The following is a 21,458-nucleotide window of genomic DNA, read 5'->3' as shown; positions in this document are numbered from 1 at the left end:
AATATCCGGTGTCCTCCCCCCTCCGATCCCCCGTGTCTTTCCCAAATGCAAGCTCCTAGCTGGCCTGTGCTGGTGCTGACCATTCTCCTAGAGCCCTCCTGCCGTCCTGACCTTGTTAATGTTAAAGTGGCTGGCAGGCACGGGAGCACGCCCCGAAGTACTCAGGGTATTTGGTTCTGTGTATTCAGAACTTCTCTCCCTGGGGATGGCACAGCGATGCAGTGGGAAGGCTCATCTCTTCCAATGACCTGGGAGCTACGCGGACACAGGCAGGGCAAAGGCAGGGACCAGAGGAAGCGCCACCTGCTGACCCTCCAGGCTGGGGATGAGCGATAGGCCAATAACCTGCCCTCCAAACAACCTCCGTTCAAAACAGTTTCAGAACCCGCGAGAGGAAGCCAGCGTGAGATGAGGCTGGCGGAGCCCTTCTTGTGCCAAAGAGCCAATTCAGAGCCCCGGTGGGCAGCCCTCTTCGGGGCTGGAGCATCCAGGTATGACAGGGATGTCATGACTCCGGATAAATGAACTGCTGCGGTAGCCTGGTAGGTCAACACAGTAAGGAAATGATGAACTCGTATTCTATCGAATGACTTCTCTGCTGGAGGGGAATCCCAGAATACCACATGGTTAGTTTGATAAACCGCTACACTCAGTAAGATCTAATATCAAAAACATGGGAGTGGGGGGAGTCCCAGCCTCCCTGACTTCTCTGGTAAAACTCCCAGAGACTTCAGTGGGGCCAGGGGTTCAGCCATGGTGCCTGGACTCCTAAAACCCACCCCCCAAAGGCTGCTAAATCGGGCCCCTTTCTGGCAATTCTTAGCTCAGGTGTCCAGGACTGAATGGGCCGTGGGGCCTGAACGTCCTCTGGCTCTTAGCTGTGCAACTGGTGGTGCTGTTCTGGGTGCATGGAGGGCTTTGGTCTGTGGGAGCTCTGGGCTGGTGCCTCTCCCTGACTCGCTGAAAACACAGCATTGTAATGGCATCTTTCAGCAGTCAGTGCCTGGCTAAGCTGCATGGAAAGAGAATTGCTGGTAGGTTTGTTTGGCTGCGGCTATTGGCTCTGTGAGGTCAGAAACCTCCCCCTCACCAATGGGGCTCTTAGTGAAAGGACACGGTGAAATCTGTAGGAAACCCTTAAATCTCTGGGATGTGGCTTTTCTCAGCCCAGGTGTCTTTCTAGTTGCTGTTGCTAGGATCCCATTGCGCTGCGTGCTGCACCGATGTGGAGTGAGAGAATCTCTGCCCCGATCAGCCTCCAGTCTAGAGAGACGAGTGGGAGAAAGGAGGGATCCGCTCCTTAAAATAAGTGGGGAACTAAGGCACAGAGACTTTGACTTGCCCAACAAGGAGTCTCTGCAGAGCTCAGATCTCTTAGCCATAAGACCGGCCTCTGAGGGTACGTCTACACTGCAACGGAAGCCAAGGGTTAGTAGAACTGGCAAACCCTGGGTTTGTTAACCTAGGACTTGAGTGTCTACACTCATTTGTAACCTCCAGTGAATCCTGGGTCCCAACCTGGGGCTCCAGTGTCTGCCCTGCATTATGCAGCCTGAGTCCAACCACCCATATCCCAGACTTCCTAGCACCCTCCCGAGGTGCAATGGTCTAAGGTTGACGTGCCTAAGGCAGGAATGACCGTACCAGGGTCTGTGTCTGGGGGAAGGGCAGCAGCCTCCTCGCCAGGCACAGATGAGGAAAAGCCCGAGCTGCTGCTGCAGGAGTGTCCGACAACAGCTGTGCACAGGCAAGGAGTTTGAAAAGAGGGACGCAGTTGAGCATTCTGGCAGAAGAGGGCGCTGCTGGGTCAGTTTTCATTGCTCTGGCTGTTGCGAGGGAGAAGTTCCGGGTTAGCTGCCCTAGCTGGGAAAGGTGCATGGGCCAGGCCCAGTCAGGCCTTGAGCTGAAGTTTGCAAGGTGCATGCAGGACATGCAAATCCTTAGTGCTGCATCCAGCACTTGCAAGTCTTTAGCTTAATTTGCAAGATGCAACCGATAAGACAGCCACCGATTTCTCACTTACTGGTTTCTTGCATTGTAAGAATCCATTTCTAACTCTTGGCCACTTGCACAGCTCCCATTGGGGCGGGGTGATACTGGTCTCGCCATTAGACGGATCTGGCTCTGAGGCCCAGAGAGGCTAAGTGACTTGCCCACGGTCACACAGGAAGTCTGTGGCAAAGTAGGGAAATGGGGAATTGAACCCAGTTCTCTCAGGCTAGCACCCAACCCTCAGTGGGCAGGGAGGGGTACCCGCTCCAGGGTGCTGGGCCTGAACGGAGCTCTGGCTCTCAGGCACAGAAGGTAGGGCCCAGTGCACGCTGTGTGCGCACCACGCTGACCTCTGAGCGTAGGAACTGCTCAACTGGGTGTCATACGTATTAGCAGTACGGGGCAGACTGAGGAGCTGCCTTTAGGTTAAGTGAGAGGGGGAGGACATTTTGGAGGGGGGTGGTGCTGAGTTCTAGCCCCATCTGTCCCTGTGCTGTGATAAAGGGGAAGGCTGAGGGCGCCTTGTGGAGCTGTTACGAGAGATCCCAAGGCCAGAAGGCTCGTCCTGTCTATCACAGGCCAGAGAACCTCCTCCCAGTAATTTCTGGACTGGAGCTTGCAGGAGAAACGTCCAATTGAGCTATCAGTAATGGAGAATCCACCGCAACCTTCGGTAACTTGTTCCAACGGTTAATTTACGCCTTATTTCCAGGCTCAATTTGTCTGGCTTCAACTTCCAGCCCTTGGATGGTGTTTGACCTTTTCCCTGCCCGATTGAAGAGCCCAGCCTTAAAGGTGTGTTTCCCCAAGTAGGGACACTTACGGGGTGACTGGACACACACTAACTTCCTCTTTGGTAAGCCAAATGGGGTGAGCTCCTGGAGTCTGTCACTATAGGGCAGGGGTGGCCAAGCCATGGCTTGGGAGCTGCATGCAGCTCTTTGATAGTTAAAGTCCGGCTGGTGGAGTCCCCCACCCCCATTGGTGGGGGACCTCCGCCTTGCAGTGGGGTAGTGGGTAGGGGTTGCTGCCCAGCAAGGAGGGGGATATCAGGGCTTCAACTGCGCAAGGAGGCCTGCCTGAGCTGCAGAAACGGGGCTGAAAGGCCGAGCCTGAGCAGAGCCGCCCCAGCTCTCAAACTTCTGAAGATCGTCGTCTGTGGCTGGGCGAGTCAGTAAGTTTTTGGACACCCCTGTTCTAAGGCCTAATTTTGAATCCTTTAACCATGGTCGTGGTTCTCCTGCTGGGGGAAGAATTATGGGTCAGAGTGGGGGACTTCTGTGCACAAGGGGCAATTAGTGCTGTGGGGTGGAGTCAGGCACTGGCCCCTTGGCTCCCTTCACCAGCAATTCCCACACCAAGCGCAGAACTGATCCCAATGGATTTCCTCTCGGCTGAGCTCTGGGAAGGGGGCCCTGTGTGAGCAGGGGCGGGCCTGGGGTGATGCTCCCCTATTAACATCTTGTGCTTTTTTTAACAAATAATTCTGCAGTGGGGGCTGGGTGGGTTTCTTTTTTTGTGGCCCAATTACAGCGCCTGTGAATTCTTTCTCTCCCCCCCACTCTCCCTTTCCGGGCTAGTCTATCAGTCATTGTCCCAGCCCAGGATCACGTCTGGGCAGATCTCTGGGGAAAGACTGTCTGCGTGTCTGAATGCAGCACAACCCAGGGCCCTAGCAACCGCCCTCCTGCTGCAAATGCCTCCCTGGGCACTCGGCCCCCAGCCTTAGAGAAAATTAGACAAATGAGCTCTCGGGGCTGTCAAGGGCCAAGCAGGGGTTGAACCAGCCTCTGGAGTCCCAGCTGCCATGGCCTCGGCTGGATGTGGTGTTGCTTAACTGAACCTGAGCTGAAACGGTGGCCCTGCCCTTCCTTCTCCAGGAGCTGGGCCCAGTGAGCACCTGCTGGGGGTTTTGCAGGCTCTGCACCCATGTCTAGCAGGGAGCCCCCCGTTTCCATTTTCCCCATGGGCGGGGCTGTGGAAAGATGCAGATGCTGCTGGGCTGGGGCACAGGTGCTATGGGTGAGGAAGGGGAAAGCGGAGTCCAGCAGGGGGAGAAGGCCCTCACGGACTGGCTAGGGCTCAGGCAAGGGGCTGCACGCTCTCTGGAGGCTCCTAGGGGTAGGGATGGGCTATTGACACAGGCCAGACCTGGCAAATGCACCCAGCTGTGCAGGGGTTCCGGGTGCGTCGGGGCCTCAGATGTGGGTGACGCCTGAGCCAGGGGAGCCAAACCCTCCTTGTGAGGCACCCGTAGGACCTGACCCCCTGCAAGGGGGGATGGAAATGAGCCTTGCCAGTGGCCTCCCATCCTGGGGCAGCTGCACCCAGGGGTCTGTGCATGGGCCCGTACCCCCACCCTGGCTCCCCATTCGCTGTCAGGGACTGGTCTGCGACGCTGGCCTAGGTGCCTGCCATTTGGCTGCGGCAGGGTTTGGGTTTCACAGCCTTGATGTGCTGGTGTGAGTGAGTGCACCAGCTGCAGGGTGTGTGTGTTTATATACACCACCCCTCCTTGCAGCCCTGCCTATCGCCTCACCAATGTTACGAGCTGCTCCGTTTCCTAGGGTCTCCCCTCGGCTTGACTCCAGGGGTGCAGGGAGCTGTGCTCTGGCTGAGGGGCCAAGCTCCAGGCGGCTGCATCACTGTCACCTTGGCAAGGGCCAGGGGAGGGCGGAGGCGTTCCAGCTTACCCAGCTCTGTGCCGAAGGCTGAGGGACTTGCTTACGGCCATCACTGGGATTTATGGGAACACAACTCTAGCCCCACAGCCAGGACTTAACTCCTCGCTGCCCCACCAGCCCATTGGGGAGAAGGAATTTCCCCAACATACTGTAGTCTGCAACTGCCAGCCTGCAGGGAGCCCAGCTGCTGGGGCCGGGGGGGGCCTCTCTGCAGCCAGGTTGGGCTCCCCCCACACACACTTTGGGGCACACGCCCACCTCCGCCTGCCCCTCCGCATGAGCCTCAGGCCCCATGCATCAGGGCCAGACACTGGTTACAGCAGGGGTGAGATGCTGCAAAAAGCCCCCCCCCCCCAAATGCTTGGCCCAGTTGTTAGCCGGGCTCACTCCTGCCCCCCCCCCCACAAGTGCCTTGGCGGACCCCCTCCTCCCCCATGGGAGGGCCTGCCCCTCCTCCCCCCACAGTGTGCAGGGGATGAGCTGCTGTTGGGGTCATGTTCCTGCCTCATCTTATATTGCTGCAAGAGCTTTGATCCCCAAGCTTTTCCCAGGGTTCTTCTAGAGCTGGTGACTTCCCCTCCCACATTACTCAAATGCAGCCACCTCTGGGGTGGAACACAGCAGATGCTTTAACCACACACAGCAACACTACAGGACACATTTGGATGGTGACTTGAAGAATCCTCTGTCCAGCTACCACTGCAGGAATGCGGCAGGAATCTCACCAGCAAGCAGATTACCAGTTTTATGTATTTATTCATAAAATATCCCTGTAGCTGGTTGCATTTATTCTAGAAGTCAGAATCAGTAAGGCCACTGGGCTGGGTGATTTTACACAGAGGAGGGGGATGATTTCCTGAGGAGAAATTAAATCAAATGCAGGCCACAGAAACCCCATGCCAAACACCCACAGTGTTAGGGAGAATCGTTATTTATGCCCTCGTTGGGGCAAAAATCCAACACCTCCCCCCAGCAGGGAGCGAGTGCCTCAGCCCTGGTCAAACCCGAGCTGTGGAAGAACAAAGCTACCAAAAAAGAGTTCTAATAAATCATCCAGTGATTTCCCACCTGCACCTGCACCATGCCCTGCAGCCCATGACACCCCAGCGCAGGGCCAGATGGTGCAAGCCTGGCCCGGCCCAAGGGAAGGGCTGTAAGTTCCCTGCTGGGATGGGGTTTGCTCTGGGGTCCTGCTGGCGAGAGCTGGAGCAGCGAAAGGGCCCAGCCCAGAGCAGCAGGCACCCAAGTGACACACAGGCCAAGGGGTGGATGCGGGGCAGCCACCGCTCTGTCTGCCGTGCGGGAGGCTGCTCTGTGGACAGCCCGTCTCCTCTGCTGCCCGGTGGATTTCCATTCCGGCTTCTAGGCGTGACTCTGAGCCAGCGTCCTCTCCCCCTTTCCCAGCCTCAGCGTCCCCCCACCCCCCCGCTTCCTGCAGCACCAAGCGCTAGAGCTCGGCTGTGTCAGGCCCATTTCACTTGTAGGCCTAGTCCCCCTTCCTCCATTGCCCTGCGTGGCCATTGACAGCAGGACAGAGCGTGCCATGAGAGCACTCTGCACTGGCGTCAGCAACTGCGTGGGGTCCCGGAGCCCCAGCCCTCCAACGCCCACGCCGGGTCCCGGGAGCCCCCAGCCCTCCAACGCCCACGCAGGGTCCCGGAACCCCCCAGCCCGCCAACGCCCAGGCCGGGTCCGGGAGCCCCCAGCCCGCCAACGCCCACGCAGGGTCCCGGAACCCCCCAGCCCGCCAACGCCCACGCAGGGTCCCGGGAGCCCCCAGCCCGCCAACGCCCACGCCGGGTCCCGGGAGCCCCCAGCCCGCCAACGCCCACGCCGGGTCCCGGGAGCCCCCAGCCCGCCAACGCCCACGCCGGGTCCCGGGAGCCCCCAGCCCGCCAACACCCACGCAGGGTCCGGGAGCCCCCACCCCGCCAACGCCCACGCCGGGTCCCGGAGCCCCCACCCCGCCAACGGCCACGCCGGGTCCCGGGAGCCCCCAGCCTGCCAACGCCGGGTCCCGGGAGCCCCCAGCCCTCTAGGTCTCTGCCTCCCAGCTGAACCATCTCATGTTCCCCACCAGCAGGCTCCTTCTGGGGTGGGAGGTGGGGGAGGAAGCCGAGGCTGGCTCCGGAGGCGCTGGCTGCGAGGGTACCTGAGCTCTCGGGGGGAGGCCGGCAGTAGAACGTGGCCCATGCACAAGAAGCCGTGTAGGGGAGACAGCCCCTGCCGTGGGGGAGGAGGGGGAGGGGCTCGGCCGCAGCAGGCTGAGGAGAAATAGCCTGGAAAATGCTGTGCTTGGGGCCCCTCCCCCACATCTCCCAACCGGCTCCAATGCAGGCTGGGGAGACGCTGATGCGCCAACACCCCCTTCGGTGGGCACAGACAACCAGCCAGCGGCCTCGGCCTGACAGGCGGGTCCCAGCAGGGAGGCCGGTTGTCTCTACACGAAGCGGGGGCAGCTGGCGTTCCCAGGCCCAGACAGGAGAGGAGATGGGCTGGACGCAGGGCAGAGAGCCGTTGGGTGGGAACTATTCCCAGCCCCAGCCCATGGCATGTAGCCCACAGGGCCCTGCAGGTCACGTGGCACGTAGCCCTGGGCCCTGCTGCAGCTGTGGTTAGGAGGCTGCCAGGTACTGGTGGAAGTAGAGGCCAAAGAGGCTGGTGATCACTTGGCAAACGGCCACCCACCAGGTCAGGAAAGCGAAGAGTCCGCGGTAGAAAAGCGGGGTGAGGATGGCGCCCAGCGCGCCCGTGATCTGCGCCACCGTGGCCTGCATGTCCTCTCCTCCCTCCTCCTCAGCCGAGGGAGCAGCGGGCCGGGCCGGTGCGGCGCCCACCGCCGGGGAGACGGGCAGGGGCTCGGGGAACAGGCCCCACGAGTAGGCACCTGCAAGGCAGAGGGGACAAGAGGGACTGGTGAGCGTCAGGGGAGCCAAGTTGATCCCCCACCCCTGGCAGGGGCAGAGCGCACCCCTCTAGTCCCAGCCAGCCCTGCAGGGACGGGTCCCTCCAACTGCTCCCGGCAGCACCTGTCCTGTCACCCAGCTGCTGCGATGTTTCCCGGCTCTGCTCAGCCCACTGCACACGGTGACTCGGGACCAGGGGAGGCGCGCCCCGGTTTACAGACCGGCAAGGGACTGCTAGCCAGGCCCAGCACCAGCCACTGCAGGAGGAGGTGCAGGAACCCTGCAGATGTGGGACAATCTGCCCTCCCAACCCCCGCAGCAGGACATCGACCCTTCCTTCCAAGCTGGGTGTTTAGGGGTAGGGCACCCTTCCCCTGCCTGCCAGCCAGCCCCAGTCTGGGCCCTGGACAACTGCCCATCAGGCGGTGGCCTGAGACCCAACAAACTCATTTCACGCAGGGCCCCTCAGCTGCAGAAGGAGGTAATCAGGGAGAGCGGCTGGAGGCAGACGCAGATCCGGTGACCTGCTCCAAATCGCAGCCACGATGTTGATCCCTCGACAAGGCTCTGAAATGTCCCCCCCACCCCCACCTCTTGGGGGGGGCAAGTTGCAAAGGGCCCCCCAGCCGGCTCCCTACCCAGCGATTTGAGGAGCAGCGTGCAGTGCAGCGTGAGGATGATGGGGCCCAGGTACTGCAGGCTGACCACGGTGACGTAGCAGTAAATCCTCGTGACCTAGAAACGGAGAGGGAATCGGCACTGAAGGGACGCGAGCGATGCGGGGCAGGAGCACCAGACGGCTCTGCGAGCCTGGGCAAGTCACTGCCCCTCTCAGTGCCTCTCCCCTGCCCATGCAGCAGGGACTGTCTCCCAGGGCTGGGCCTGGCAGAACGAGGCCCGCACGGTGCGACTGTAAAACCCATACTAGAGGGGAGAGTCAGGAAGGAAAGAGACCGAGAGGGAAGGGGCTGGGAAAAGAAACACTCCTGTCTTTGCCCAGCTCCTCTCTGCCCAAGGCCAGTGCTGTCTAGAGCCCGGTGTGGGTCGCCTGGTGCTTACAGGGGAACAGATCTAGCTACAGCCAGGAGGGGGGGGATCACCCTGGAGCTGAGGGGTGCTGGGACCCAGGGTCCTATGGCCGGCTGAATGGAGCTGGTTCATAAGCCTCCGAGGAGGCTGGAGAGCGACCGGCCTCAGACTCCTGGGCTGTTTCCACAGCAGGGAGCCTGAATCTGCTTTTTGCCCCAGCTGCCCGAGTTACTCTGTGCCCCGCCGGCGCCTACCCTGCGCTGGATCTCCAGGGCGGTGATGCGCCCAGCTTCCCTCTTCATCTGCTCCACCCAGCGCTCCGCCAGCTGGAGGTAGGCCTGCAGGTGGTGGCGCGTCATGGCCAGGCGCAGCAGGCAGAGGGCGACAATGGTCCAGAGGCGTGTGGAGTTGTAGGCCGAGTCCGACATGCTGGGGCAAGAGGACAGGAGAGTTAGCGTGAAGGGGGCAGAATTCACCTTCAAAGGGCACAGCTTGGACAGTGCCTGGACTATACAGCAAGGGACACATCGGAAACAGCAGGGTCTGATGGGAGTTTGGCCAGCACGGCCAGAAAAGTCGGGGATGTTACCAATAGTAGAACAGAAAAAGAGTCGGGACTCCTGGGTTCTGTTCCCAACTCTGGGAGGGCAGTGGGGTCTAGCAGTTAAGAGGCAGGAGGCACCTGGGTGCCAGGATTCCTGGGTTCTATTTCTTGGCTCTACCAACCACTGACCTGTTGTGTGTCCTTGGTGGAAAGTCCCTTCCCTTCACTAGCGAGGTTGATGTCACTGACTCACGGGGGATGGCAAGTCTGAACTAATAAAGCACTGGCAGATGCTGGGATGGCCGGGGGCAGTGCAGGGCACAGGACGGACCCATGTCTGCACCTGGTGGATGGGGAGGGGAACAGACTTGGACAGCCCCTCCCCCTTGCCTGCCTGCTGACCGCAGAGGCGCACTCACATCTGGACCGTTTGCTTCCCCATGGGGGCACGAAGCAGCAAGTCTCGGGAAATGGGCTTGATCCACAGGAGCACCACGACCAGGGGTGCCAGGAAACTGGCGTGGAGCAGGATCCTGGCGGGGGGATAAAGAACTGGAGTCAGAGCCCAGCTTTCCCCCATCTCCGCCCCAGGGTAGCACCCTGAACCTCGGGCTCCTGTCGACGTTCACCTGAGGGCGCCGCTGGCTGGCCCGCTCCGGCAAAACCAGGCAAAGCTCACCAGGAAAAGCAACAGCCTCCAGGTATCTCAGGGGAGGGAGGTAGATGGGGAGGGTTTTTTAGAGGGACAGAGCCAGGTAACCTAGCTGGTTACAGTCAGCACCTGCATAGACCTGTCAAACTTATCAGAGGTCCATTTCCCGGCAGAGCTCCTGCCTCTACACCCCCCAGTGTCTGAATGACACCCCTGCTTTACATCTGCAAAGCACCTCCCATGCCACAGGGCTTGTGCGTGGCTCGCACTGCTGCCACCTCTGGGGTGGGGCAGTACTCAGGGGAACAGAGCTGTCGGACAGCAGCCAGGGGTGGCGGCCTTGCGCCGTCTCGCAGCCCACCTATGAGGCTGGCTGCTTCACAAACAAGCGGGAGGTTACTCAACTGGGTCATTGGCCTGTCCGCAGCCATCTTCAGCGCGTCCAGGTGAGTCTGTGCCAGCCGCAACCCCGGGAACGTCAGACACGCGCCAATGAACGAACAAAGGGCCACCAGCCCCAGCTTGAAGGTCAGTTTGGCGATGGGAACTCTGCAGACACAGAGCAGGGTCAGATAAGGCCACGACATGCTAACGGACAGAATTCAGCCTGCGGCCGGGTTAGCACGAGGACAGCAAAGGCTCTTCCTCAGGGACCAGCAGAGGCGAACACACACAGACCTTGGGCCCTTTTTATGCTTCTATCTGACGGACAAAAAAAAGGCTGGGAAAGGTTCTCTCCATAATGCTAGCGTTAAGAGAACCTTTCCAGGCCTTTTTGACCCTGGTTTTCCCCAGAAGAGGCTGGGGAACTAGCGGCATTATGACATCACAGAAGAGAAATCTGATGGGTAAGGTTTTTGTATTCAGTCTTTGTTTCTGGTCTGGTTAGTTAACATTCATTTAACTCCAATGTCCAAAACACACTTAGGAGAAAAATAGTCTTTGTTAAAGATTCAAGCCCTCCCATCTCTTCAGTTAAAGGCAGTTTACAGCTCTGAGACCTCCAAGAAATCCTCCAGCAAAATCAGACTCAACATTCCTGATATTTCTAAGGTTAAAAACCAAGCAACAAAAAACCCCCATGAAAATAAAAATACTTACACCCTATGGAAGAAACTCAGCCACCTTACAGAAGGCTGCTGAACTGGTGACACAAAGGGCTGGTGACCGGATTGGCTGCAAAGACTCAAAAAGCTCAACCCTCCCCCCATCCCACGTGCCTTTTTATTATCTGCTCGGCCAGACTTACGTCCATTCCCATCCTCGCTGCTTTAAGAGAATCTCCAGGTTATCACTGACATTGGCAAGTCCTGCAGAAAAGAGACGTGGGTGAGTAGGAGCGATTGTGTTGGAAGGGAAGTGGCAGCAGGGGACGGGGAAAGCAATGGTGTAGCTTTATTCCAATCGCTACAGCAGGTTCCTAAGAGCAAGTCACCCAGGGTGAAATGGTCAAAAGCACTTAAGGACCCATCAACATGGGAAAGTTATACCCGTATCAGATCGGGTGTGAATTTAACCCACTGCGGTGATACCGCTACAGAATCCCCTGTGGACACGCTGAGCCCGGTAAAGGGGCCTTTTTAAAGTTTAGCTTATGTTGCTTTGGAAGTGGTTTAAACGACTCTGGTGTGCTTTAAGAGTGCTGACGTCCTAATGAACTATACCAGCACAGTGCTGCTAGTGTGGACGCAGCTATACTGGCAAAGCTCCGCTTCATACCGACATAGTCAACCTCCCCTCCCCCCTAGGAGCATAACGTTACACTGGTCCAAGCAGAGCTGTGCCAGAGCAGTGTGACCACACGAGGAGCGACTTCATCCAGCAGAGCACGTCCCGACATGTGGGACTCAAAGCCCTAGAGCTACGCACATGTGCGAGTGCCTGGGTGGATCAGTTGGTAAGTGACAGCGAGATCCCTCAGGGTGCAAGGAGCTGGCTGGGATAAATATTATTTATTTGTCTGTTTAAGGGGTTGGAACAAGTCGGGGGAATTTCCCTTTAAGAGAACGAGTGGGGAAACCCACAGACTGAAAGCAAGAGCATCCCACTCTCCAGCCCCCTAAACGGCTCATCTGGAGAGGGGTTTGGGGGTCAGTTTTCTGCACAGTACTATTTCATTGGGCAGAGAGAGCCTGATCCCTCATCACTTCCACCGATGAAAATTGGGAGCAACCCCATTGCTGTCAGGAGACTTCCCCGGCTATAAGCGAGAGCAGAATCTCTGCTGCGAGGAGTTGCTGGCTCCCAGGGGCTACAGTCAGACAGCCCTTCCTAGGCTCCTTTGCCACCCCAACAATGCGGCTGGCCAAAGGGTGATAAAAGCCAGCAGGAAAAGTAATTATCCAGCATTTAACTAGACAAAAGCAGGGGGGGATTCAGAGCCCACGGTGGTACATCGCATCACATGACCTCACTGCAAAGACTGGGTGGGGACGGTCCTTTGGCATGCAGCACCAGGCTGCTCACAGCTGGGTCCAGAACCATGCCCAGGGCAGGCCTGTGCACTGTTCAGCAATCGGAATACAGGGATGGCCAGTATCCACCTAGTCCTGTCTCCAACAGTGGCTAGTACCAGCTGCTTCAGAGGAAGGCCCAGGAAATCCGGCAGTTTTGGGCTAACCTGTCCCCAGGGAATGTTCCTTCCTGACCCCTGCTACTTAGAATTGGCTCATGCCCTGGAGCTTGGGGATTTTTAGTCCTTCTCAAACTCTTGGGTTTTTTTAATCCTTACTGCTGTAACATTACATAGTCTTGTCCTCCATATTAATCTTTTTGCACAAAATCCCGCTGAGCTCTTGGCCTCAGTGCTGTTTTACAGCAGCGAGTTCCACATGCTAATTATTTATTGCATGGAAAAGCACTTGCCTTTTATTCATTTAAAGTGGCTACCTGGGCCATAGCGAGCACGGTGCTAGGGGCCTGTCATTACAGCAAAAGCTACCGCATCAGGGAGAGCACTGTAACAGCTTGGACCTGCCTGCCTATGTCTGTGGGACTGTCTAGCTAGGAGCGGTTGACGTTAGGTTGGGGTTAGCTGACTGAGTTAAGGGTTAACCTGCACTGATGTCAGGGGAGAGATCGGGGTTAGCTCATCCCAAACTAACTTCAACCGCTTTTCTTAGTCTAGACAACCCCGCTGTGGGGTTGTCTAACAGTTTAACATGCATGGGGACAGGTTTACACCACGACGGCCCAACAGGGCAGATTTCCTGCCACACACTCGCATCTACCATAGACTGGGATCGGTCACAGAACAACGGGGCTATGCACGACCCCCCAGTACATCTGGGCACATGGAGGTAACTGGCCCGCATCCCACAATCAGATCCCGAAGCACAGAGCCACGGGTTCACATTAGCAGGGTCATCGCATGCAGACGCGTCCCCTGCCACAGCCACATTTGCATACGGTTCCAACCACAGCTGGTAAGTCCGTGGGCAGGCCCAGCTCATCCCTACTGAGGGACCTGCTGCCGTGGTGCTCAAATCCACCCGTCTGCCCAATCCCCAGCTCTCTCCCCCCACCCGGCCCGGCCCCAGCCCCACCACTCGCTGACCCGAGTCGAGGCCGAACTCCAAGTAGTCCTCCCGCACGACAAGCGCCACCATGGCAACGAGGAGGAAGAAGAAGGCGAAGGTGAGGCAGACAGAGCGCTCGCCTCCCTCCTCTGAGCGGAAGTAATGGTGCATCACCATGAAGAAGATCTTGCTGCAGGCGCAGGGGGGTTGGTGTTAAAGAAACCAGTTGGCCTTGGCCTTTACATAGCCCCAAATGCTCACTGAACAGACATCTCACACCACGGGACCCCACTTGGTGGCTACAGACAGTTCTCCCCCTTCAGACGGCTCCTGCCTGCTGGCCCCGGGGTGAGGCCAGTTTGCTGGGCCTCAACGTAACTCCTAATGGAGAAAGGTCTCCCTCTCACGCCTGGCCACTGCTGTGGGCATGGCTGGAGGCCTTGGCAGAGAGGCCAAAGCCTGGGTGGGCCACGGAGAGCAAGCTGCCCCCTTGGGCCTGGCAGTGAGCCCCCCAACAGGGACAAGGAGCAGCGCTCAGGAGTGGGGGATGTGCGCGTCTGAGCCTCAGGGATCATGGAGACGGCACCTTTAACCGGAGAATACACACCAGTATAAAACCAAACGCACGCCTCTGTCTAGTCACAGTCTGAGGGCTGGGAGAGACCCGGGCTGCAGCCATCAGGAAGGCCCTTGTAGTCATGGTGATGAGAGACCAGCTCTGTCACTCACTCTGTGTGTAGCCTTGGGCAAAGCACTTAGCCAACCTGGGCCTCAGTACCCATCTGTAAGGTAGGGAGGCGAATCCCCCACCCCCTTGGTCTATCTGTGGGGCAGGGGCTGTCTGTTAGCACAGGCCTAGAGAGCAGCTGACACAATGGGCCCCTGATCTCATTGGGGGGTGGGGGGGGGCTCCTGTAACAACATCCTCACTGGGGCCTGAGTGTGTGTGTGAGGGGGGAGACACAATCAACGCAACAGGTGGCCCAGCCCAGGGAGGTTTTGTCCCTCTGTGTTACACACTGGGGCCTGATCCCAAGCTGGCAGACTCTCAGAAGCACAGCCCAGCCCAGCCACTGCTAGCTATGAGGGATGATCAACATCACAGGCAGGGCTGACTTGGCTGCCAGCAGCCGCTCCCAGGTGACCCCAGGCAGGGAGGGGTTCATAGCCGAGGGGAGAATCGGGGGCTCCCTGAACAATCGGGACCTGGGGCGAGATGCTTTGTGCCCACTGCTGAGGTTAAATACGCTGGCATTCGAGAGGCTGCCTGGTTGTTGTATCCACCCTGGGCACACGCTGCGCAGGGAAGAACTGCGAGCGGGTGAGGCGGCCCGACCTGCAGGCTGCGCACGATCGAGCTACCGGGTGCCACAGCCCGGGGCCAGGCCAGAGAGGGGGAGAAGCACGTGACTGCACTTGAGGAGAAGGCCTGAGGGGTTAACTCAGAGGGACTCAATGGGGTGTCGCCTGCTGGCAAGAGGGCGATTATGGGTAATGAAAGGAAAGAATTCAAGCCCTTTCTTTAGGGTCCCCAAGGCCGGGTTTTGCTCCCCACCCTCATTAGCAGCCAGGCCCCAAGGCTCGGCCCATGCTGCCAATCCCCCGGCGCCCTGCATCAATCAGCCGCAGGGAATGGGGAGGGACTGGCAGTCTACTTGGTGCTATGTACATGTTCACATAAACCCTAAATAAACCGCCGGGGAGCGGGCCGGCTGCCTTTTCAATGGGGATAGACAGACGGCCCAGGCGTTCCTGCTTTACAGCAGCCTGTAAAAATGTCCAGGAGCCCTTCCATCCCTACAGATTGCAGCCGCCGCGGCATTAGCACCTTGTAAAGCATGCACTTCATCAGGCCCCTGCCCGGTTCTCGGTGGGGAAGGCTCTCATTACGCAGCTTTATAACTTGTCAGGGAGCTGTTTATACGTCCATAAATTAAGCCATTCGGCCTTAGCCAGGCTTCTAATTGAAGAGGATGGTGGGTTTCTTCCCCTGTTATTTTGCGTCGCTGGCAGCCTTACCGAGCTGCTTGCACCGCCCTCTCCTTCCAGACCCCGGCACATGGTTAGGGAATTCCAATCCCCCTTGGGAGCCCTGCCCCACCCCCCACGGCTGAGGGGGCAGGGCAGGAAAGGAAGGATACAAGGAGAAGAAGACCGTAAGCAGGCACCACAGGATGCCAACATTCATCTCCTTCTGGGGGTCCACCAGGCAGTAGTAGCCTTCAGTGAAAAGGTAGACGAGGGTGGAGTAGACGGCAAAATCCACGAACCACTGGTACTCCAGGAAATAGCGCAGCACTGGGAACGGGCAGAGAGACACAGGGCTGTCACCACCAGCCAGTGTGCAAGGAGCGAGCTCACCCTGCGCCCCACCGCCCTGCAGCGAGTTGGGGGGGGGGAGCAGCGAGGTACACTTCCCTAACTCACCTTCTTTGGCCCTCACAGGGCCACTGGCCTGAACAAGGGCCCTGAGAATCAGGACTCCTGGGTTCTGTAACAGGTTCTGGGAAGTGATTGAGGTCCCGTAGGTTAGAGCAAGGGGGCTTGGGAGTCAGGACTCCTGGGGTCTATTCCCTGCCTCTGTCTTAGAAAACTCAGGTCAGTCATGCCCCCCGCCCACCCCATAGACCTTCAGCCACTGCGGTGACGGGCACAGACTGACTCTATGTGTGGGAATTACCAAGAGCATCCACTGTGGTTACTGGAGTGGTCTCCAGGTGCAGGTTGATGTCCCTGGGCACTGACAGGGGTTTATCCTCTGTGACCCCGTTCAGCCTCCTGCAAGAGAGAAACAGGCTCAGAATGGCAGGAACAGAGCACAGCGAGGGTGGGACAAAGTTCCTGGACAACAGCCCACGGAGCTGGAATTCATGCTCCCTGCCTCCGTTGGTTGTATCCAGCTGCTGTCACTTACCTTGGACTTAGCCCTGGTCCGCATAGAAATTTGGTTCTGGTAGAACTAGGTGAGTTAGGGTGGTACAGTTATACAGGGCCAATGCCTCGTGTAGACGCAGTTACCCCAGGATAAAAGCGTCTATCAGGATAACTCAGGTTTTCAAATTTCATTGCACCACGAGCCCCTTCTGACAACAAAAATTACTACATGACCCGGTGGGGAGCCTGAGCCCACCAAAGCCCTGCTACCCCAGGCCGGGGGCCTATAACCTGAGCCCTGCCACCAGGGCTAACGCCCTCAGGCTTCAGCTTTGGCCCCGGGCAGTAGGGCTTGGGCCCCAACAGTCTAATGCCAGCCCTGGCAACCCCATTAAAACAGGGTCACGACCCACGGTTTGAGAACTATTGGTATAACTTATTTCCCCGCTAGCACACTTATCCAGACACAGCTGTGTCCACACTCACAGTGGGTGTGTTTCACTGCTTCAACTGGACCAGTGTAGGTAAAGCAACAGAACTTGTGCGTCTAGACAAGGCTTGAGACTGACGGGGGCAGATGCCACTGTTTCAGATGGGTGCATATTTGCAAGCATCTTGCACCACAGGTCCCCGATCGGAGCCTCTGGGTGTATTATTAAACCCCAGGCCCGACCCCCTGCCCTGACTGCTCACCACACCATCTCTCCCCAGAGATGGGGGCAGGTTGGAGAAGTCAGGCATGGAAGAGGAGAGGCATCATTTGCACTCAAAACCATACAATCATCATGCCCAATAACAAACCATGGACTGCAGGGGATCCGCTCACCGGTCTCGCTTGGCCTTGGGCTTCTGCTTCCCAGCCAGGGCGCACAACTCCTCCTCCGAAGGGTGCTTGTAGCGATACAGGCTGGAGGGAGGTACAGGAGGGGGTCAGTGATGGGACAAAATATAACTAAACAGCTGGGGAGAGTCAGAACTGTCTGATTGGACAAGAGAAAACCAGCAACACTGCAGGCGTCTGGAGAAGGGGCTGCAGGTCAGGGTTGCAGGACGTTGGCAGTGCTATACAGAGGAGGGTGCGGAGAGTTGGGATGTGGAGCTTAGGCAGAGCCGGGCGCATACGCGGGCAGGAGCCCAAGGCGGGAATAGCAAAGGGGTGGGGATTGAGGGGCAGTGTTTGAAGGAAGAGATGCAAGAGTAGAACGGGGGCATCAGTTTGGAGCTGGCTGGAAAAGCCCCTGTACCTGCCGTTGCACAGCAGCCAGCGAGCGAAGGAGCAGTGCGGGGACATCTTCTGCATGATGCTCGCCGTAAGCAGGCTCACCACCAGCTGCACCCCCATCACAGCCTGGCAAGGAAACGAAGACAATCAGAACCACGAAGTCAGCAACAGGGCTCCTGCCCATCGCAGCGCATCCTCTGAGCCAGAACACCCCTGCCCAGATTCCTGGGCACATGAATGAGCGTTCAGTGGCTTTTCCGTCCAAGGGATCGCCTGGGTTTTCCAAAACTACCCTCTGCATGGCTGGTGCTCTCTGAACCCAGGCTAGGCACACCGTGGGACTTGGTGCATAGAGGTTTGTGTAGTCCTGTGACCTCCCCCAGGTTCCAGTCAGACATAAATTTCCTAGCCTTGGTGCCTCCTGAAGGACTTTGTTTAATTCAGAAAGTTGGGGCCCAAGCGGATCCTTTCAGGATTCAAACCTGGCTTTTGACAGGAGCCTGCGTGTTTCAAACCCAATGCATAAACCACTCAGCTGCAGCACCCAGGCGGCCAGGCCAGCGAGGTCAGGGTGCTGCTGTACGTCTCTCTTGAGGAGAAAAGAAAGAAAAAGACCCTCAAACAATCAGCTGGAGACAGGAGATGCTTCTGCAGATACGCTGCAGCCATTTCACGTTGCCTGTGAGGCCTGGAAACCAGATACAGACGCCTCCCCTGCAGCAGCAGCAGCAATGCCTTCCAACGCCCCCGGAAAGGACACTAGACAAACTCCTATTTATAGGAGCGGGAAGAGCGGCCCAGATACTCAGGATCTTCCTGGAGCCCAGGCCTCCCCCTGGCCAGCGGGTTTCATTCACCAGTGAAGTGCAGCGACTCTCTGGGGCAGGAAGCTTTTGGGTCTGGTAAAGAGCAGGGGAAGGGCACTGGTGTGGGGCGGGGGATAGGTTACCAGGGGTTGGGGAGCGGGGAGGTGGGGGGGCTAGGTTACCTGGGGCTGGGACAGGAGGGGGTTTAGGTTACCAAGAACTGGGCGGGGGGACAGGGTTAGGTTACTAGGGGCTGGGGGGAGGTTACCAGGAGCTGGGGGGGAAGTGAGGGGGTTAGGTTACAAGGGGCTGGGAGGAAGGTAACCAGGAGCTGGGGGGAGGGGGCTGGGAGGAGGTTACCAGGAGCTGGGGGGGAAGTGAGGGGGTTAGGTTACAAGGGGCTGGGGGGAGGGGGCTGGGAGGAAGTTACCAGGAGCTGGGGGGGAAGTAAGGGGGTTAGGTTACTAGGGGCTGGGGGGAGGTTACCAGGAGCTGGGGGGAGGGGGCTGGGAGGAGGTTACCAGGAGCTGGGGGGGAAGTGAGGGGGTTAGGTTACTAGGGGCGGGGGGGAGGTTACCAGGAGCTGGGGGGGGGGGGGGCTGGGAGGAGGTTACCAGGAGCTGGGGGGGAAGTGAGGGGGTTAGGTTACTAGGGGCTGGGGGGAGGTTACCAGGAGCTGGGGGTGGGGGGCTGGGAGGAGGTTACCAGGAGCTGGGGGGGAAGTGAGGGGGTTAGGTTACGAGGGGCTGGGGGGAGGTTACCAGGAGCTGGGGGGGGGGGCTGGGAGGAGGTTACCAGGAGCTGGGGGGGGAGCTGCGGGGAGGTTACTAGGGGCTGGGGGGAGGTTACCAGGAGCTGGGGGGGGGGGGGGCTGGGAGGAGGTTACCAGGAGCTGGGGGGGGGAGCTGCGGGGAGGTTACCAGGAGCTGGGGGGGGGGGCTGGGAGGAGGTTACCAGGAGCTGGGGGGGAAGTGAGGGGGTTAGGTTACTAGGGGCTGGGGGGAGGTTACCAGGAGCTGGGGGGGGGGGGCTGGGAGGAGGTTACCAGGAGCTGGGGGGGGGAGCTGCGGGGAGGTTACTAGGGGCTGGGGGGAGGTTACCAGGAGCTGGGGGGGGGGAAGGGGGGGATGTAACCAGTCCCTGAGGTTTCTAAACCTGGGCCCCGCGACTCTGCAGCTGGCAGGTCTCAGCCGAACTCGCTCCTGGGCTCTGCCAACACGGGGGGGGGGGGCAGTTTCCAGCCCAGGCTCCCGGGCGGCTCTCCCCCCCCCCCGCCACACCGGGGCTGCTCCCCGCTGGGTCCTGGCAGCACCAGCCCCACCCGCGGGCGGGGGCCGAGCGAGCGCCGGGACTCACCATGCCGGGGCCGTGACGCGCGCACGAAGCCAGCAACTAGTCAGCGCATGGAACCCCAGCCCTCCCCGCAACCAATCACAGGCCGTCCTGCAGGTGACTGCCAGCGGCTTAGCCAATGATAGGGCAGTCGTTGGGAGAAGGGCGGGTCTTGACGCAAGGCAAAGAGGTGCTGGGTCAAGGCAGCCCCGCTCCTCCTCTCCCACCTGGTTCCGGTTCTCAGGAGTCCGGCGCATTGCATGTCGGGAGTTGTAGTTTTCCCCACCTCGTGTGTCATGCCTCTGGAGCGGGTTGACTTCGACCACCTCCAGATGTGCCCTGGGTGGGTGATGATCCTGCCCCCCATGTGGCTGCCGGCTCTCCAGATGTGCAGTGAGCGGGCGACACTGTAGCAGCTGTCTCCTGTCTCTCCAGTGGCGTCAATGGTGTCCTTTGATTGTGCTTCAGAATTTAGTGACCTTCCTTAAATAATAATAACAATGATTATAACCTGATGCCGTTAAAAGGCACCGTTCAACTTGAGGATCCCAAAGCATCTTGGAAACGTCAGTGCAGTAACTCTCCCATTCACCCTTGGGAGACAGGGCTGGGTTATTTATTCTCTGATGAGTTATTAGTATTTCCATTTTCCCCAGGGACAGAGAGATGAAATGACGGACTTCAGTGCCCCTTGCTCCAGCCACTAGTCAGCACTGACAAGGGATGGGCGGTGCAGAACATGGGATGGTGAAGGGGGGGGAGCAGGTGAGCACTCCCACCCGGGTGCATTTTCACGAGGAACATGAGGAGTTTGGTCACCTGGCTGCAGGATGGCCTGTCCGACTGGTGCTCCCCGCTGCCCTAGACAGACTGCTCTCCCCGGGCAGCACAGGGAGAGTTGGATGTTGAGTCTTTTGCTCTTCAGGGTCACGCACTAGGGTCAGTCAGTGTAACTGGCTAGTGGGGCCCCTTTCTGGTGGCCAGACGGCATCGGGTCTATCAGCTGAGCCAAAAGGAACTCCCCCTCCCCCTCCCCCAGCCCTAGGCTGAGCTGGTCGGTGCTGGGAATCCCCTGTGCCTGGCCAGACTGGCTGCTACGCGGCTGCTGGCATGGGACCCTCTGCCCTTGGGTTGGGCTGGTAGGAGCTGTGCTGAGCTGGTCTGGCCTGCGGGGTTGCTCCCCTCCTAGGCTAAGCTTAGGGACTGCTCGGCTGGCAGGCATTTCTCCAGGCGGAGCGGGTAGACGCTGCAGCGAGTCCGTGTAGCCGGAAGCCCCCCTTAGTCTTTGCAGATTGGACACTGGCAGCATGCCTCAAGATGCAGGAACTTTTGCATGCGTCTCTGCCCAATGAACAGGAGAGGAATTCCGGGCCCTGGGCTACTCAGCTGGCCTAGCCTGGAGCAAATCCACCCTGGGGCAGGAGAGCTCTGGGCGCAAACCTTACACTTGAGATGAAATCCGGAAAATGCCTCTCAGCTGCCGGGCCAGCCCGCTCTGCTGATGGACTCTGACAAGAGCAGTGGGTGCATAGGGCAGACAAGCGCACACGCACCACCTTGCCACAGACACACCCGGTGCAAACACGCAGACACAGCCACACTCCTGCCCGCCCGCCCGTCCACTCCAGCCTCACAGGGCACGAATGGGTGCACGCACACCCCCATACGGCGCGCACGCACACACACACACACACACACACACTCCGGTTATTTGCAGGCATCTGTACTGCTCACACCCCATTGTGTCCCCATCCCTGAGCAGCCCCCTATAAAGACTGCAGCTGGATGCCCCATTTAGGGATCAGAGAAAGCCCAGAGCTCCTGGCCTTCCAGAGAGACAGCAGGATGGTGGCTTGGACTCAGGCCGGGGGGCGGCAGGGGGGGATGTAGCAGAGGGCT

General features: G+C 58.8%; 1 protein-coding gene across 5 annotated transcripts; it reads right to left on the bottom strand.

The window, feature by feature from the left end:
- Nucleotides 1-6,828: 6,828 nt before the first annotated feature.
- On the bottom strand, nucleotides 6,829-19,717 carry TMEM161A (transmembrane protein 161A). Of its 5 annotated transcripts, none has more exons than XM_008171551.4 (12): nucleotides 19,584-19,717; nucleotides 17,444-17,547; nucleotides 17,026-17,106; nucleotides 16,006-16,103; nucleotides 15,467-15,623; nucleotides 13,364-13,515; nucleotides 11,057-11,117; nucleotides 10,213-10,356; nucleotides 9,575-9,688; nucleotides 8,866-9,040; nucleotides 8,221-8,317; nucleotides 7,142-7,563 (listed from the first exon to the last, which is right to left on the bottom strand). In XM_008171551.4, exons 1-12 carry the CDS (start codon nucleotides 19,584-19,586, stop codon nucleotides 7,292-7,294), a joined length of 1,458 nt encoding a protein of 485 aa, XP_008169773.2. In that variant the 5' UTR covers nucleotides 19,587-19,717; the 3' UTR covers nucleotides 7,142-7,291. The 5 variants fall into 5 exon arrangements, with proteins under 5 accessions (XP_023963934.2, XP_008169773.2, XP_065434524.1 ...); XM_065578452.1 differs by lacking the exon at nucleotides 19,584-19,717 and adding an exon at nucleotides 19,383-19,550; XM_024108165.3 differs by lacking the exon at nucleotides 19,584-19,717 and adding an exon at nucleotides 17,904-18,001.
- Nucleotides 19,718-21,458: the final 1,741 nt, after the last annotated feature.

The sequence above is a fragment of the Chrysemys picta genome, chromosome 25, assembly GCF_011386835.1.
Source record: "Chrysemys picta bellii isolate R12L10 chromosome 25, ASM1138683v2, whole genome shotgun sequence".
NCBI lineage: Eukaryota > Metazoa > Chordata > Testudines > Emydidae > Chrysemys > Chrysemys picta.
This window is presented reverse-complemented; position numbering and strand designations above follow the sequence as displayed.

Bases quoted from the DNA above. Each gene is read 5' to 3' on its own strand.
- TMEM161A (XM_008171551.4), bottom strand. The intron at 15,624-16,005 runs GTAATTCCCACA...GCCCGTTCCCAG, and splicing joins AACCACAGTGGATGCTCTTG to TGCTGCGCTATTTCCTGGAG. The intron at 13,516-15,466 runs GTATCCTTCCTT...CTGCGCCTGCAG, and splicing joins CTTACGGTCTTCTTCTCCTT to CAAGATCTTCTTCATGGTGA.